The sequence below is a fragment of the Thalia democratica genome, chromosome 1 (genome assembly GCF_965202585.1).
Source record: "Thalia democratica chromosome 1, ktThaDemo2.hap1.1, whole genome shotgun sequence".
In the NCBI taxonomy this organism is placed as follows: Eukaryota; Metazoa; Chordata; class Thaliacea; order Salpida; family Salpidae; genus Thalia; species Thalia democratica.
Window position 1 is genome coordinate 52,295,701 of NC_139165.1, and position 16,807 is coordinate 52,312,507.

The 16,807-nt window shown below is 25.0% G+C and overlaps 1 protein-coding gene across 3 annotated transcripts; it reads left to right on the top strand.

The window, feature by feature from the left end:
* Window positions 1-1,943: 1,943 nt before the first annotated feature.
* Window positions 1,944-16,561, top strand: LOC145847200 (cytidine deaminase-like). 3 transcript variants are annotated; one of them, XM_082953573.1, is made up of 4 exons: window positions 1,944-2,034; window positions 11,227-11,490; window positions 14,542-14,596; window positions 16,019-16,561. In XM_082953573.1, exons 2-4 carry the CDS (start codon window positions 11,240-11,242, stop codon window positions 16,130-16,132), a joined length of 420 nt encoding a protein of 139 aa, XP_082809699.1. In that variant the 5' UTR covers window positions 1,944-2,034; window positions 11,227-11,239; the 3' UTR covers window positions 16,133-16,561. The 3 variants fall into 3 exon arrangements, with proteins under 3 accessions (XP_082809699.1, XP_082809667.1, XP_082809723.1); XM_082953541.1 differs by lacking the exon at window positions 1,944-2,034 and adding an exon at window positions 9,368-9,457; XM_082953597.1 differs by lacking the exon at window positions 1,944-2,034 and adding an exon at window positions 10,842-10,912.
* Window positions 16,562-16,807: the final 246 nt, after the last annotated feature.

The window sequence follows — 16,807 nt, forward strand, 5'->3', positions numbered from 1 at the left end:
ACACACTAGATTATTTGAAGAAGGTAACATTGTCACTAAAACTTTTATTAAATAAATTTTCAGCGCACTTGTTTAACAGTTTGTTGTTACGGGAAAGGAAAATAATTGGACATAAACTATACACCTATAAAAATATCTCCAATAGATTAATGTTTTTACATGACGGTAAACTTATAAAGAGTGCTTTAGTAGGTAAACTACAGTCAGTGTTATTAGAGCTTTTATGCATTATTATTAGAAATTAAAGTTTAGTAAAATATGTTTTAAAAATTTGATTCTTAAAAATAGTGAAGAAGTATTTCATTTTTTATTTTTATTTTTTTGTTTTTCAAAGAAAAATTATAAGTTCACTAAGTTGTTATCTAGTACAAGTACTTAGAAAATGAACTAGCTATAATAATATAAACAAATGTTACGACAAAAGGTTAATCATTTAAGAATCAAAAATTACTTTGTTCTTGACAAGTTTTTTATCTATTATTTAAATAATTGTTTTAAAACTTGTTATTTTATAGAAAAACTTGTAAAATTAACAAAGTTTTGTAAACTAAACTGTTACGTAAGCTGATAACAGTATTTTGTTTACTCAGCCAAAGTATAATTTTTTTTTAATGATTGTCTTTTAGTACAAGGTTACAAACTGATTTAAAAAATAAAATACACTTTTTGTAAAATTAATTGTGTGAAATATCCAAAAGTTATAACAGTTATAAAAAAAATCTGCTGAATTTATTTTAGTTCTTGTGCTTAGAACATATAAGTTATGTTTAATTAGAAGAAGTTTCAATAATTAAAACTTTTTATTTATTGGTTTTAATGTATGTACTATTTTTCAACTTCAAAAAGTAAAAATTTTTCAAATTAAAGTTTTTAAAAATACACATGTGTTTAATCTGCTAGATTTAAAAAAGCTGTTGTTTATGACAAATTTTGCCAAGAAAAAATGAACTAATATTAAATTTAAAAAAATGCAAACTCCGTTTATGTAATCAAAAACTAAATTTAAACCAAATTAAACTTTACAAACTCAAGGTCAGACGAAAAATAACAAAAACATTTATAACTGCTTTAATGAAGAAAAATATTTTTTTAACTACAAAACATTGTTATAGTAGACTACTGCTTAAATACGCACTTTTTTTTGGTACGCACCCCGCCTTAAGTACGCACTTATCCAGAAAGACAGTCCTGTTGTTAAATTTTAATAAACTAAATACTTATGTAGTGGTTGCAGAAAAGTGAAAAGAATAATGATATTTGAGCTGTAATGCTATAAAATAAACAAATCTAGATGACAAAGTTAAAAAAACCTACAAATACAACATAGTTAAGTCATAATTTAATTTAAATGTACACACATTGATGTTTTGAAAATGTTTGGTAAACACAATGTAGTTTGGTTCTTTCCCTCTAACAGAACAAAATATGAAAAATATGGCTTAATATTCTTTTCTATATCATTGACTGACATTGAATTTCTATATTAACTGTATGTATCAATTATGTAAAAACTTTTTATAGAAAAAAATAATTCATTTTAAAATCTATTAAAAAAAATTTCAGATTAGAATTATGTATAAAATTTATTTAAAATAAAAAGACTTGTTTATTTGGCTTAATTATTTGGTGGCTTGTTGTAAGAAGGAAAACAAACAACTAAATTTCATATTATACTACGTCGTCAAAAAGTACGCACTACCTGTGCTAAGTACGCACTTTTTGGTCGGGTTCACTTTGCGTACTTAAGCGGTAGTCTACTGTAATATATATATATATATATATATAGAAAATAATGTGGTTAAATAAACTTAAACACTTTCCACAGAGCCCACTAGGAGGGCTTTTAAAAAAACTATTTGGAAAAGACGATTTGAAAAAAAAACCATAACATACGTTTCATAAAAACAAAGATTGTTTTTAATCTTCAGCTAGTACGGTTAAAAAATAAAAATAAATATATATATTTTTACATACAGTTCAGAACAACAAGAAGCCGTTTCCATAATTAACTGTTGAAGATTGTGTGAGACATAAGTAAGTGCAAAAATTTGATTGTGTTTCCGATAAAACTTCTAATTTTTACGAAGCTTCAGTGAGTGACTATAAAAATTCATTAAACGACAATATTACTAAAGATTACGAAAAATTGTACTCACGAAACTTCAAAAGATACTAGTGTAGAGTCTAAAAATTTAACTAGTAACTTAAAATAAATGGTAGAATTAAATAACTTCCTTTAAAAAACGCATATATAACGGTCAAAGACCATAAAGGAAACTTCTTGACACATCCCAAGTGTAGATTAATCAACACTTTTAAGTCCGATGTAAGTCGCTTAGTTAAGGTTAAGATTTGCTGAATCAATAAGACTGTGCGTTTAAAATCCAAATTTATGCAGTGGACTGATACAGACCAAGTCTTAAATTGGTTCTCTGGTTTAGAAAAACAAACGTACAGCTTTTTTAACTTTGATGTAGTTAATTTTTATCCTTCTTTCAGCGAAATATTGGTAATAAAATGTTCTATAATATGCTGGTAATTATGCTACCGTACCTACTGAAGACTTAAGCCTGATAAAAAACGCATGTAAATCAGTACTCTATGAACATGGAAACCTGTGGCGAAAGAAGAAAGCAAATAACACCGGCTCTCTTTTTGATTTAGTGCAGGAGTCGTTTATGGGTGCGGAATTAAGTAAAATTGTATGACTTTTTGTTGTTGGAGGGGTTAAAAAAATTTGGTTTAGTTGGGCTGTACAGGGATGATGGGCTAGCTGTACTGCCTAATTCTTCTGGCTTTAAAGCTGAAAGACTATCACTGTTGAATCACCAATGATGACAACTGACTACCTGGATGTGAAGCTCAACTTGAAAGATCTTTCTTACAAGCATTATAAAAAGCAAAACGCAAAAGTTATGTATATTTATAAATGTTCTAGCCACCTAACGTAAAAAAAATTATAAAAAAATATCAAATATAATTAATCAACGTTTAAATAAAAGATTAAGTAACGAAGAAAACTTTTTAAGGACAAAACACGATTACAAATTAATAATGAAAAAATGCGGTTACAATGATAAACTTAATTTTAAAACAACGGAGCAAAACAAACAATAAAAATAAAAGAAAACGAAATATATTTTTGTGTAATCCCCCATACAGCAGTTTAGTTAAAACAAATATCGGCAGACAATTTATTAATCTAGTAAAAAAACATTCCAACAAAATTCATTAGCAAAAAAATTTAAAAAACATAATATGCGAATAAGTATTTATGTACGGCGAATTTGAAGAGATTGATCAGGTTACACAATCAAAAGATATTAAATAAAAGTAATCTAATCCAGAATCAATGTAATTGCGCTAGTGGTTGCAAATATAATTTATAAGGGGCAGTTGCCGTTCGGAGAAAATTATTTACAAGGCAGTTAAATCTGACCTTAAGAAGAAGTTCTACATCGGCTTATGCTCAACTCAGTTCAGATTCCGATATGCTAACCATAAAAAAACTTTTAAAGGTGGTGTATATGAAATTTAGACTGAGCTTTCAAAGTGTGTTTGTAAATTAAAGCGCAAAAAAATGAATTTAAAATAACCTGGGAGGTGATAAAAAGAGCACGGAAAATAGCAGATGGTAATAACCCTGTTTGTAGGCTGTGCTTTAAAGAAAAGTTGCTTAAATAAGAGGAGTGAATTTATATCGTCTTGTCGACATATGAAAAAGCTGGTCTTAAAATACAATAAGTTTTAAAATATTTAAGTCACTTAATTGTAGTTTTGTAAATTTTAGTTGTTTGTTCGGATGAAAGGTTAATTTTTGCACTTATTATTTGTACTGTGCAGTATTTAATATTTACGTCATACTGTTTTTGTTTTTTAGTATAACTTTTGTATCATTGTTTAGCAAAGTGCTATTTATTTCAAACTTTTCTAGCTGAAAATTAAAGCATTTAGCTTTATGAAACATATGTTCTGTTTTTTTAAATCTAGTTTTCTTAATAAATAATATATATATTCAAAAGTGTTTTGTACTTGAGCGTAAAAATAAAGTTTTTAATGTCGAATTAGGTAGCTATATAACATTAATAAAGATGCGGCATCTTGCTTTTAAAGTTTTTGTGCGAGGTTACAAAAAAAACATTCACAGATTTTAGAAAAAAATATTTACTTATTTTAAAACTATATGATCTACAATCTACATAATAGTTATCAAATTAAGAGTTGCAAGGATCACCGTTAGAAAGTTTAGCAAATACAATTATTCATATTTTTAAAGAGATAAATTCTTGTAGTACATAAATATATAAATTACTAAACTAAAACTAAGTAAAATATTATTTTGTATTTTTTTATCATACTTTGGACGCACGAAAATAAATTACATGTATAGAAATTAATAGGAAATTGAAACTTGCTCATAAAAAAACAATAGACTCATAGTCTATACTCTATACCAGTACTTCTGAACCTTTTTCTAGTGTCGGAACCCTTTTAGTGTCGGAGACAAAATAAAAAGACTAAAAAACATTTAAAGTCTCTTAACATCAATATTTATTTATTGCTGAAAAGTTTAAAATTTGTTTAATTCAAACATGTTGTTTTCTTATGTACACTTGTAGCAATTAAATTACATAAAGCTTATATTTACCAATTTAAAAAAATATTTACAGAGAGTAATACATTAACAAATATTTACAACAAAGTTCTTTATAAAGTTTGATATCTAATTAACATGACAGCTAATTAGTTATTTTAATTAGTTTCGTTTTCTCGTTTCTAAGATATTAGTAGTAGCTTTTGTGTTTAAAGTGATTGCAGACAGTAGTTATACTAAGTTATTTTACTTTTTTTCTATGTATGTTTAGCATAGCTTTGTAGAAAAAAAAAGTAAAATGGTAGAAAATGTACAATTAATCATTTTTCAAAAATTTTGAAAACGTAATGAAAATTACATTATAGTTACAACATACTTTATATGTTAAAAAAGTTATTCTTAAAAATAAAACTGTAATAAATACTAATACACATTTCATGGTTAATTCGAATAAGTTAGTAAGAAAACAAAGCTTATTACTATTCAAGTTAAACTATTAAATAAAATAAAAATTACCTATTTAGCACAAAATACTTATAAAAAAAATGTTTCGTAAAAACATTTCAGCGTATTACATTTTACTTTCTTTAAAGAAGTTGTAACCTATAATTCAAGTATTCACACGTTTGTTATTGGTGCTGTTTATCTTCTTTTTTAAGTTAATTTAAGTTATATATGTTTTTTAGTTTCTATGTTACTAAACAAGATTCATAGTACATTATTAAACACATAAATCAGGTAATTTTCGTTTATCTTTATTTTCTTTCATTTTTCTTTTCGTTTAACTGATTATTTTATTACTAAACATTTAAATGATAAGACTATGTGTAATAGCTTGTAAGAAACTTTATAAGCATGTGGTGTACAACTCGATAACCGAAAGGTTTCTTTGTGCACGAGGTCCTTATACCAAACTTTTTGAGCGCTTTTTTTAAACAATCTATATTAACAAAACAATTTTCTAAAGTTTTAAAAATATTTCGTCACCATTAATGTACAGTTTATCCAACTATTATACTTAAAACTTAAATTATAAGTACAAAATTAACGAAACAAAAGTTAACCCTATTTATATATTTCTAAAATTTATCGTTTTTATCAATAAGTAAATACAAAAAGGGAAAAATAATTGCGTTTTAACAAATATAAATTGCTTTATTTGATAACAAATTCATGCAAAACATTAGCTTTAAATCAAAAAGTTTAGCTTTAAAATATTTTTGAGTAAAGAACTTAAAAAATCGAACCAGATAAAAAATAAAGAATTTATATGTAACTTTTTTTAAGCTGACAAAATACAAAGTATCATAGTTTGATTTGAATTAAGTTTTACTATACCATATCCATTTAGTTTCTTGATTTAAAATTTTTAGTGCTCCTTAATCTCAAACAAAAATATTTTTTTGTTTTTATAAATCAAATAAATTTAGCTTAGCTTAGCTTTGTAAATAATTTTTAGCCTTGCAAACAATGCTTTTGAGTTTTATTTTTTACCTATGCTTGAAATTACAATTACGAGCGCAATTAAAATAATTCTTGTTACTTATGAAATAAAATAGTCTAATCTAAGTAATATACTTTACAAAAAGGAACAGTTTATGCGCATAAACTTTTTTTAGATTTATTTAAATCCTAAAAATAAGTTATTTAATTTTCTGGTAACGTTAAATTTTTTAACCGTTATATAAGTTTCGTAAAAGTCTTAATATAACCGCATTATTAGTGTTTGTTTTTGTTTAAATGGTTAAAAAATATATTCTTGTGGTTTTCTAAATTTAAAAGCAGTGCTCAGTAAATTAGTAAAAAAAGCCATTTAATTTAGTGTACACTTTTTTGCTACCGTATCGATATTAATTTATTCTAGTTTAGTCGAGTTTTCTTTGACATACTAAAGCTAGTTTTGAACTATAAAAAATAAGCATTTAAAAACAACTTAAGATATATAACAAGCTTATTTTGAATATGATTTTAATACTCATCTAAATTTCTGTGCAAAGTTAAACAGTTTATATCCTTATAATTTTTTCATTTTAAAAACAGTCGTTTAGTCTACATGTAAGATAATTTCAAGTATAATTTTAATGAAAAACTCGTTTGCTGTAGGTTTAAATGTGAATTAAGAATTTGATTAAGTTAAACGTAAAAAAGTCTGTATTAACTAGTCATGCTTTGAAAATATTATACAATAGATCTAAAGCTGTTTTACACTAATGTATCAATTAACATTTCTAATTAGATATATTAATAGCTGATAATTACCGTTATATTTATTACGTTAGTTTTATTTTCCTTTTTAGTATAACTAGATAAAAAATATATATTTACATGCTTTTGTTATTTAAAGTAATCTTTTTGAGTAAGAAAAGGGTTTGTGAGTCGCGTAAATAATTACTTTAAAATTTGGCCCGACTAACAAAAAATTTAGGAATCTCTGTATTAGACCACCTTCTTTTGTGAAGTTTCTAATTTACATACTTTAGAGGGACAACATATGGTTGATAGTAAAAATAAATTTCTTTCTCCTTTTATATTGATAAAGTCTTAGATTTACAAAATAAACTTCTATTTCTGAACAGCTTTAAACTTTTAGCCATTGTATTGATATTTATTATAACTAAAACAACTTTTTTTAGCTAGTTACTTACTACAAAAAAGACAAAAAAAAACTGTAGTATTTTGTTATGCAATCTTTTATTCAAATTACACTTGGTTTAATCTTTCCAAAGTAACAGTTTTTATCAAACTATTCCAAAATTTATCAAAAGTGTTAATATTTGCTATTAAAAGAAAAAAAAAACATTTATGCAATTACATAAAATCCGCATTGGAAATTGTAGAAAAAAATATTTTATAAACTAAACTTTAAGAATGCATAAAAACTTAAAGCGTTCAGTTTTTTTAACTTTTCTTTTTGTTACAAGTCGAAAACTTGTAATAATCTAGAAAAGTAAAATTATAAAATATATGTGATGTTAGACCAAAGTTTTGTGGTTATAATATAAAGTAAAGGTTTTCAAAATTTGTGTTGTTATACTTATTTCTATAAAAAAGTTGCTCTCTTTTCAAAACTATGATCGAATACTTTTTATTTTGAAAAGTTTTATTAAACCTTAACGATAAGACTCAATTTTAACATCAAAAAAATCTGTCAAGTTAAATAATTTTAGTTACAATCATGTATTAGTTATTTTCTATTAATAAAATTTTTTTCAGTCAAACAGCATTTTCACTGATTTTACACTTGGTATTTTTATTGATGTAACATGAATTATTACATTTTTAGAAAAACAATGATAAAAATGTTAAAATTAAATAAATTAGTATCATAATGTTTATTTTTAAAAACTTATAATGAAAAAATTTAGTTTAAAAAATATTTTTTTACTAATAATGACAAGTAGATTACTTTTTATGTTATAGAATAATTTTTGAAATCAAGTATTTTAAACACAAAGTTTTTTATATTAAAAAGGCGTACTAAAACGAATGTGCCTAATAAACTGGAAGGTTACCGTTTGCTACTCTTCGTAAACAAAAATTTATAGAACATAGTAATGCAAGTTAGTTGATGACTTACTTTTCAAATAAATGAACTTGTGATTCTTTTTTGTACAGGTGCTATCAAATAGTCGATAAAATATGACTTAGATTTAAGTAATTCAAAATATATTTTTATAGCATTAATATTTTCATTTGTTTAAACAAGCCGTTTACTTACACTTGAAAATGTTTTTGTGAACAAAACGAATGTACAAGTGGAAAAAAAGCTTTTTTTGTTCATTCTATAATAGAAAGTAAAATTAATGATTACATCAATTTGTTCTCTAGTAGTATATTTATTGATATGAAACAGTTTATAGGTAAAATTATTTTTATTGTGTCAAAATAAAACTTCCATTGAGTATTCATTTTAACAGCCATGATTTTGCTTTTAAGCTGAGTCGGTTTGGCTTTTGTAAATTTAGCACTTGAAGACTTTTAAAATTGATATCAATGACAATTTAAGTGTAAAAGATTAGACATTTTACAGTCGTTAGAAATAGAATAGACTGTTCTATCACAGCAAAAGTATTTTTTAAAGGTTTTTAAGGAGTTTAATTCTAAAAATATAACTTTTTTTTTTCTTAACAATTTTAAAGATAAATAGTTTCAATTATTCTAATTTATTGGTATGTTTTTGTTCTACTGGCTTTATCCTGAGACAGATTTTTTTTGTATTGTTTAGATCCCACTTGTAACCAAATAACTATATTAAGTTCTTATCAGTTTATAAAGCTTGTTTTGCTATCTTCGTAATTTTTTCAATTTAATTGTTTATTTATCTGTATTTTTTCTAGTTAGATAGAAATGATGTAAATTTCTTTTTCCGACATTTTTTTTTATTAAATAAGCCTATTTACGAGTATAAACATAGATAAATATATAGTAACCAAAAATAGAGTCTTATTAGTAATGAAAACTAATAAATATTAAAATCATTATAAAACCAAGTAAATTTTTTTTTTTAGCATGTTTGTTTAAATATTTTCATAGCGTTCATTTCATTTATCAATTAGTTTGAATTATTTTACTTTTTCAAAGTATGTGAATAAACAAGTCGTTATTTACAACTCATCGTTAGTGAACATTTTGAAATCTATATAGTATACATAGAACTATTAAATTTATTTAATATTCAAATGCTATAATTTTCAAATCTTAAAAAATAGAAGAATTTTGTATTTTTAGCTTAGCTTAATTTATACAAAAAATGAATAATTTTATAACAACTTCAGGGTAATTGTTAGTTAAGTCCTAAGTAAGTGTTATGAGTCTTAATTGTCAGTCTTCAGTAACTGATCCGGCACTTATCATAAATAACAAGTTAGTTTTGAAAAAACTATTAAACAAAGTTAAAAACTATTGAAAACTTTTTTACTACTATTTACTATTGTTTTGTTGTGTGTAATAAATACAACAAAGCCCCTTGTCTAAGATTAAAAAGTATATAACTTTGTATAAGTACTAAAAGAATCGTAAGCTACCTTATTGTTTTCATTGTTAAAAGTGTTGCGTCTTATTAAAAAGTATGCAATGGATTAATATTAATATTGTACTTTAGAACTTTATACAAATTTTTGAAATAAATATTAACTTTCTCAAAGTTTTCAAAAATGAATTATTTTTTTAAAGTTTGCCTAACTATATGCATAACTTTAGTTTTTTTACTTCGTAGTTATACATAAAAAATCAAACATTTTGTAGCTTAAGTTAATAAGTTCTTTTGTGACCTTGATAAAACAGTTATAAAATAATAAAGTGTAACATAAACAATTTTTGTGTATACACAAACTAAACTAATGAAAAGTTAACGTTAATAAAAAGTAATAAAAAATCAAATAAAAACCATAATTTTGTTATTTATGAAAGTGTTTTTATATTTATTATTTTTATAACTTCTTAACAAACCACTTGTTTAGTAGTTATAACTTATCAACACTGCATAATATCAAAATTTTTAATCCAAGCTTAATAATGTGCGCAATTAAATTGCAGAGCTGCAAGTATAAAGTCTTCTTTAATTAAACAAAGTATTGTATTTGTTTGAACATACTAAAATTTGACTAAAGACCTAGATAAGTTAGTTAACCATTAACGACACAAAAATATATCTAATTTAACTAGTTTTAAAACCATTTATCTCTAGTTACTTTTTTGAAAATAAAAGTTGTTAAACATCTAAACTAAAGTTATATTATACTTAAATAATAACTTACTTTTTGTATTTAACTTAGTCTTCGGAAGTGCACATTACTATTATGTGAGTTGTATTTATGTGAATAAACAAATAGAAGGTTATAATCAAACTTAATCAAAATATTTAATAGCATATTCATACAAAACAGTTTATTTGAGAGAGCGATAATAGTTTAGAAAAATCGTTGATATAAAATTAGTATAAATTGTTATCGTAACATAGAACTTGATTCAAAAAAAAGCACTTAAAAAAATTTATTACTTTTGTTTATAAATTGGTTGTTACTTAGTTTTGAGAAAGCTGTTACTTAGTTATCATTTTAATCTATTTTTTTTGTTAAATACACATAACATGTTAAAACAAGTAAAATTTAACGCTGTTTATAAAGTTTAGTAGATAATCTTAAAATTATAAAATAAATTACAAAACTAAAAATAAATTACGATATTACTATTTTGTTTGAAGTAAAAAAGTGGATTATTTAAAGTTATTTTTGTAGAAAAATTACTAGAAAACTTAAAATCAAATAAAGCTACTTATCTGATTCTTGAGCTATATGGTACAGAGTTTAGATAAATAAGGTTTATAAAGTAGATCTATAACATATGTTCGTCATTAAAAATTATTTAAATTAATATTATTTCATGTTTTTTTTTTCGACATAAATTTAATCTAAGAATAATCAAAAGAGATAAGAAAGTTTCGTTAATTTTTAATGTTTTTAATTTTTAATTTCATGAAATTCGCAAAAGAAAAACTCATAGCTCTAAATAGTTTAAAAAACTGACAATTTTAACTTATCTGTTTAATGGTAATATTTAAAAACCTTAAAAAATTATCGGGCTTTATCATTAAAACTAGAATTTTAGTTTTTGTAGAACTTTATTTTTTCTAGGGTAAACGAAATAATGGATTGTGGTCTTACACTTGACGAAGTTGAAGCTCTAGTAAAAAGAGCTACAGAGGCAAAAGAAACTTCCTATTCACCATACAGTAATTTTAGAGTTGGAGCTGCAGTATTAACAACTAGCGGAAAGTTCTATTTAGGTTGTAATATCGAGAACGCATCATACGGTTTAACTATCTGTGCTGAGAGAGTTGCAATACCAAAAGCAGTTTCAGAAGGTTATATGGAATTTAAAGCTATTGGAGTGAACACGTTAGTTTGAACTTTATTGTCTTTGAAAGCGTAACTGAATTATAATTATAGATCTTTAGTGAACTTTTAAAAAACTATATGTATGTATATACTAGTTTAAAAAAGTTTTGTTTCAAATAAAGTTATATTTTTAATGTTTTTAAATACTAAACCAATTTTTTACAGTATAATTTCTTAGGTTTACTAAACTTTATTTAAGTAAACATAAATGTAATCAACGAAAATGTAATCAACAAAGCTTTAAAAATCAACACAAAATGGTCTTAACTAAATAAGGCTAGGGTGTAATCAAATTCTTTCTTTTTGCATAAATTTGGTTTGTTTAAATGTATTAAAATGGCTTCAAGTCTAATTAATTCCAATGTATTTGAACATTGTCGCATTACACTGAAATTAGATAATGCAAACTTTTTTCCACAACTTGGATTATTCACAAGGTGTTCTGCTATCGCAGATTTTTTTATTGCATTTTTGACTGCAATACTCTTTTCGTCTTTTTCGTCTTTATTATATGAAGTGATACACTTAGGAACATGTTCCTTTATTCTAGTTGTGAGGTGTCGAGAAGTTTGACCAATGTAGCTGCTGTCACAGCAGCATTTAAACTTGTAAACTACAAGACTCTTTTCTTGAGGTGTCATTAGGTATTTTCCCGAACGTTGAAGTATTGGTTTTGACATGAATAGAACCCTAGGATTTACCGCATGATATGTTTTAATTGTTATATCCGCTATTTTCTTCTCAATTAGTTTCGATTCAACACCAATATATGGAAGTTTTAACAAAATTGGGCATTTATCCGGTCCATAAGATTTGGCTATATTTGAATTGTGACTTAATTACTCGGTTTACCAGCGTTTCGGGATAACCATTGAGTTTAAGAATTGACTTTATATTGTTGACTTCATCAAATAAGTATTCTGGTGAGCAGATTTTTTGTGCTCTACTGTATAGAGTCTTAATCAAACCAATTTTTCTACGTTTACTACAGAATGATTGGAAGTTTAAGTAGTTGTTGTTGAAGGTAGGCTTTCTGTATACTTTAGTTGTGAATTTTTCATCTTTCTTAACAATTAGAACATCGAGAAAAGCTAATTTGTTACTTGTTTCAGATTCTTTGGTAAACTTAATGGGTTGATGTGCTTTGTTTAGTTCTAGGAATAAAAGATTTTTTTCTTCTTCACTAGTTGATATTATGAAACAGTCATCAACGTACCTCATATATTTGGTGTTTGGATGCTTAGTTATGAATTTGGGTATCACTTTATACTCAATATATCCCATTAGGATATTTGCTAATGTCGGTCCTAGAGGGGATCCCATTGCAACTCCATCAATTTGACAGAACATTATGTTATTAAAACTGAACTCGACTTCATTCGTGGCTATTTTCATAAACTGAATGAAACTTTCTTTTCTAAGTAAAGGTTTATCAATTTCATATAACTTTTCCACACTGATTTCAATTATCTTAAATAAAGGAACATTGGTAAACAAACTTTTGACATCAAAAGATGACATAAAAGTATTTTCAGCATTTAGCTTTCGAATCTCCTCTACAAAGGTAAAAGAGTCCTTCACAGTGTAACGGGAAAAATACTGTAGATCAGGTTCTAATAGAAAGTTTAAGAATTTTGCAATTTTGTGTTGAGAAGACTTGATCATTGATAATATTGGTCTTAGAGGAACGTCGGGTTTACATATTTTGGGGAGTCCATATAACCTTGGTCTGACTGAACCAATAGGTTTTATTGAGTCAAAAATCACAGGAGATATTTCCTTTTTGTTTATTAAATCTTTTAGGACACGGCAAATTTTCTTTTCAATTTTTAATGTTTTATCAAATTCCTTAACTGGACCTAAGTATTTGAACTTAGAACTGTCGTTTATTATTGTCGACATTTTTGCTATATATTCACTTTTGTTCAAAATAATTATGTTTGAACCTTTATCGGCTTTAGTTATTATAATTTCATGTTTTGATTTGATATTTTGTGAGGCTTCCTTAATTTGTTTTCCAACAATTTTACTATTATTGTTATTTTTCATTTCACAAAAATTGTGTGCTTCAGCGACAATATTAGCTTTAAAACAAGATTCAGCTTCTTTGCTGATTGGTTAATGTTGTATTGTTTGTTTTATAAAGTTTTCAAACCCTAAATAAGTGATATCCTTTTCAATTTTCCGTGGAAGCGCGAAATTGAATCTAAAACTTAAAGCGTACAACTCCTTTTCATCTAGCTTGTAATTAGAAAGATTGTTTACGTTCTGTTTTGCAATTGAACCAAACTTAGACTCAACTAACTTTTTCAAATTAACTGTGTTTCTATGTTTGTACTTTGATGCTACTTTCTGTATAATTTCATTAACATACTTTAAAAATTGATCACAATGCTCCTTTTCTAACTTATGTTTTACTAATTTAATATCAGAATCAACAATGACTTTCAATCTTTTAACACTTTCTTCATTTTTATATATTTCACTTTTGATAAAAATATTTTCCACTTTATAGTTAACACTCAATTTTGACTTGAAGATTCTTGCTGTTAAAAATTTTGGGCATACCATTTTAGATGAACAATCCTTTAGAAACTCTACTAATAGTACTTTCTTGGAAATTTTGCTTTGAGTATATATTAGCTTACTGCATAATTTTGTAGTTGACTGAGCATACTTAATTTTTGATAATTTAAACATCAGACTTTATTTTATAATTTTTTAATGAATAAAAGAACACTCAAATTTTTTCATTCCAATATATTTCGTCAAATTCTCTTCAGGGAAACTACAATTGAAACAACTTTATTTATTTGAAAACAATTGAATTTAAACTTTATTTTCCTAATATTATATGCAATTGGTATAAAACTCTAAATGTAACAACAACTTTATTGCATTTAATAAAGTCTAAACAAAACTATTGTAGTGTAAATTTGATTTTTTTGTTTTCACGTTATATATACGTGTTTAAGATAGTTTTTTTTACATGCTGTAAAAGATAATACAGATAAAAAATAAAGTTAAATCATAGAACTTTTCTAAATATAGAGATAGTGAAGACTGTACTACTCCTTGTGGAAGTTGCAGGCAATTTATACGAGAAGTTAGTTAATTTTAATTTAACTTTTTATTTTAAATGCATAATCAAGTTCTAAATGATAAAACGTGTAAACTTATAAATGTTGCTATCGAATGATTAAACTTATACACTACAGCTGAACTTTTTTTTGTGCATAAACCTTCATCTCCAGCTTAAAAAGTGTAAGACATTTTTCTTATTTATTTTGAATTCTATAAAAGTATTTTTAGTTTTTTTAATTACTTCTCAAGAAAGTTGTGCTATAAACTTTATTTTGCAGCAAATTTAAATGTTTATTTTCGTTTTTTCCCTTTATCTATAACATGAAACTCGTTCGAACTTGTCGCTATAAAATATTAAAGTTGTTTTATATATTTAAGTTAATAAATCATCTACAATTGAAAACCATATTTACAATTAAACTACTTACTTTTTCCTTATAATACGCATTTTTAATATATCGTTTTTATGATATTTACATCAAGCATTTAGTAAACCCAAAGTTGTTTTTACTGTCATATGCTGTTTTAATTACTACATGTGTTTTTAGGCTATAATTTGAAATCATATTGAGTGACTATTATAATATAAAGTTTTAAACACTTTTCTTTTAATTTAATAGCTTTTTTACACTATCTGAACTATAACTTTTAGAATAATGGTAGTTTCTTTTACTTGTGTGAATGTACATTTTACTCATACTTTGTACCTTATTTCATGATTTTTTCTTAAAGTTAGTACAAGTTAAAAATCTGTATTTGAGTAAAGGTTTATAAATCTAAGACTAATGTTGCCGGTGCAATGTTTTGGAAGACACTAGTTTATTGCATTGTTAGACAGTTTAGCATTGATTTCCGCCAACACTGTGTTATTTATGTTTTACTACTGCGTTCAGAGATAGTAGTATAGTACATTTAGCCTGTGGAGTACATATCTGATTAAATACAAACACTCTTAAAACTTAGTTTAAAACAATGTATATTCTTGATTATCTTATTTTTGCTGTTAATTAAAACTAGTTACTATTAAACTACTTGAGATTTTGGAATAAGTTATGAGACGTATCTAGTCAGTTTACATCTTCTTTTACTTAACTTCTTTCAAAAAGTTTTTTAATCTGCTAATATTTTTCAAAAAAACGCTTATTAAAAGGTTCTCACTATTACAGTAATAAGACGTTGTGTCTTTTATATATAAAAAATGATACATGTCATTTATCATTTCAAAATTAGTTTTGGAATTGCATTTAAGGTTAACTATTTATTTTAGTTTTGAGTAATGAAAATTCCAGTGGAAACAATCAGATTAATTTATATTAATCGTATGTTAATAAAAAGAAGTTTATAATTATAAATTTAAGTCTGTTTTTTTGTTTTTTGCACAAGTATTATTGTATTAATAATATTTTCTCAAGTAAGTTAAAACTCTCTAAATTATTTCTTCAAGTTTGGAAGAAACATCATCGTAGTTTGTTCAAACAACAAGGGGGACTATAAAATTTTTACCATGGACGAAATCCTGCCAGATTCCTTTGGTCCCGAAAAGCTTATACCACAGTAGCTGTTGTTGTGGTATTTTTAGGCGCATTACAAGCTCGGAGTCCTTGGTGGATAAAAGTTTAAATTATTTTATTTTAATAAGCACATTTGTACTAATTACTCATCAAAGTACCTCTTAAGTTATCACTTAATTTTTTTTAATATATTTAAAGTAAAACAAAGTATTTCAATTTCTAAATACAATAATAAAATGACTCTTAAGTTTGTTTTAAACTTACTTGATGAAATAAAAAGTTATATTACTGAAGATTGTTTTTATTTAGTTCATGAAAACGACTTGTGATAACAATTACTTTTGACATACTCATATTATTTTTTAGTCGAAAATGTTTTTTTTTTTTTTTGATCATAAACTGTTTTTTGACCCTTTATTTTTAAGGTATTTGTTTATAACAAGCTTAACATGGAGTAAAATACTGATTTTGTCTGGCTTAACTATTATTACATATAATCGTTGTTTTATTTATTTTTACCTAGAGTTCACCTATAGAGAGCATTAGTTTATTTTGTTTACATACCAAACGATTTTTAGAATGACTAAGAAAACAACACAACTAGTTTATGAACAACTTATGTGCATTATTATATTGAACAATTAGAGCAAAAAAAATCATGTAAATGATGGCGTTTAAAATTGAAAAGTTATTTAAAATTAGTTTGACTATGAAAACTTGTT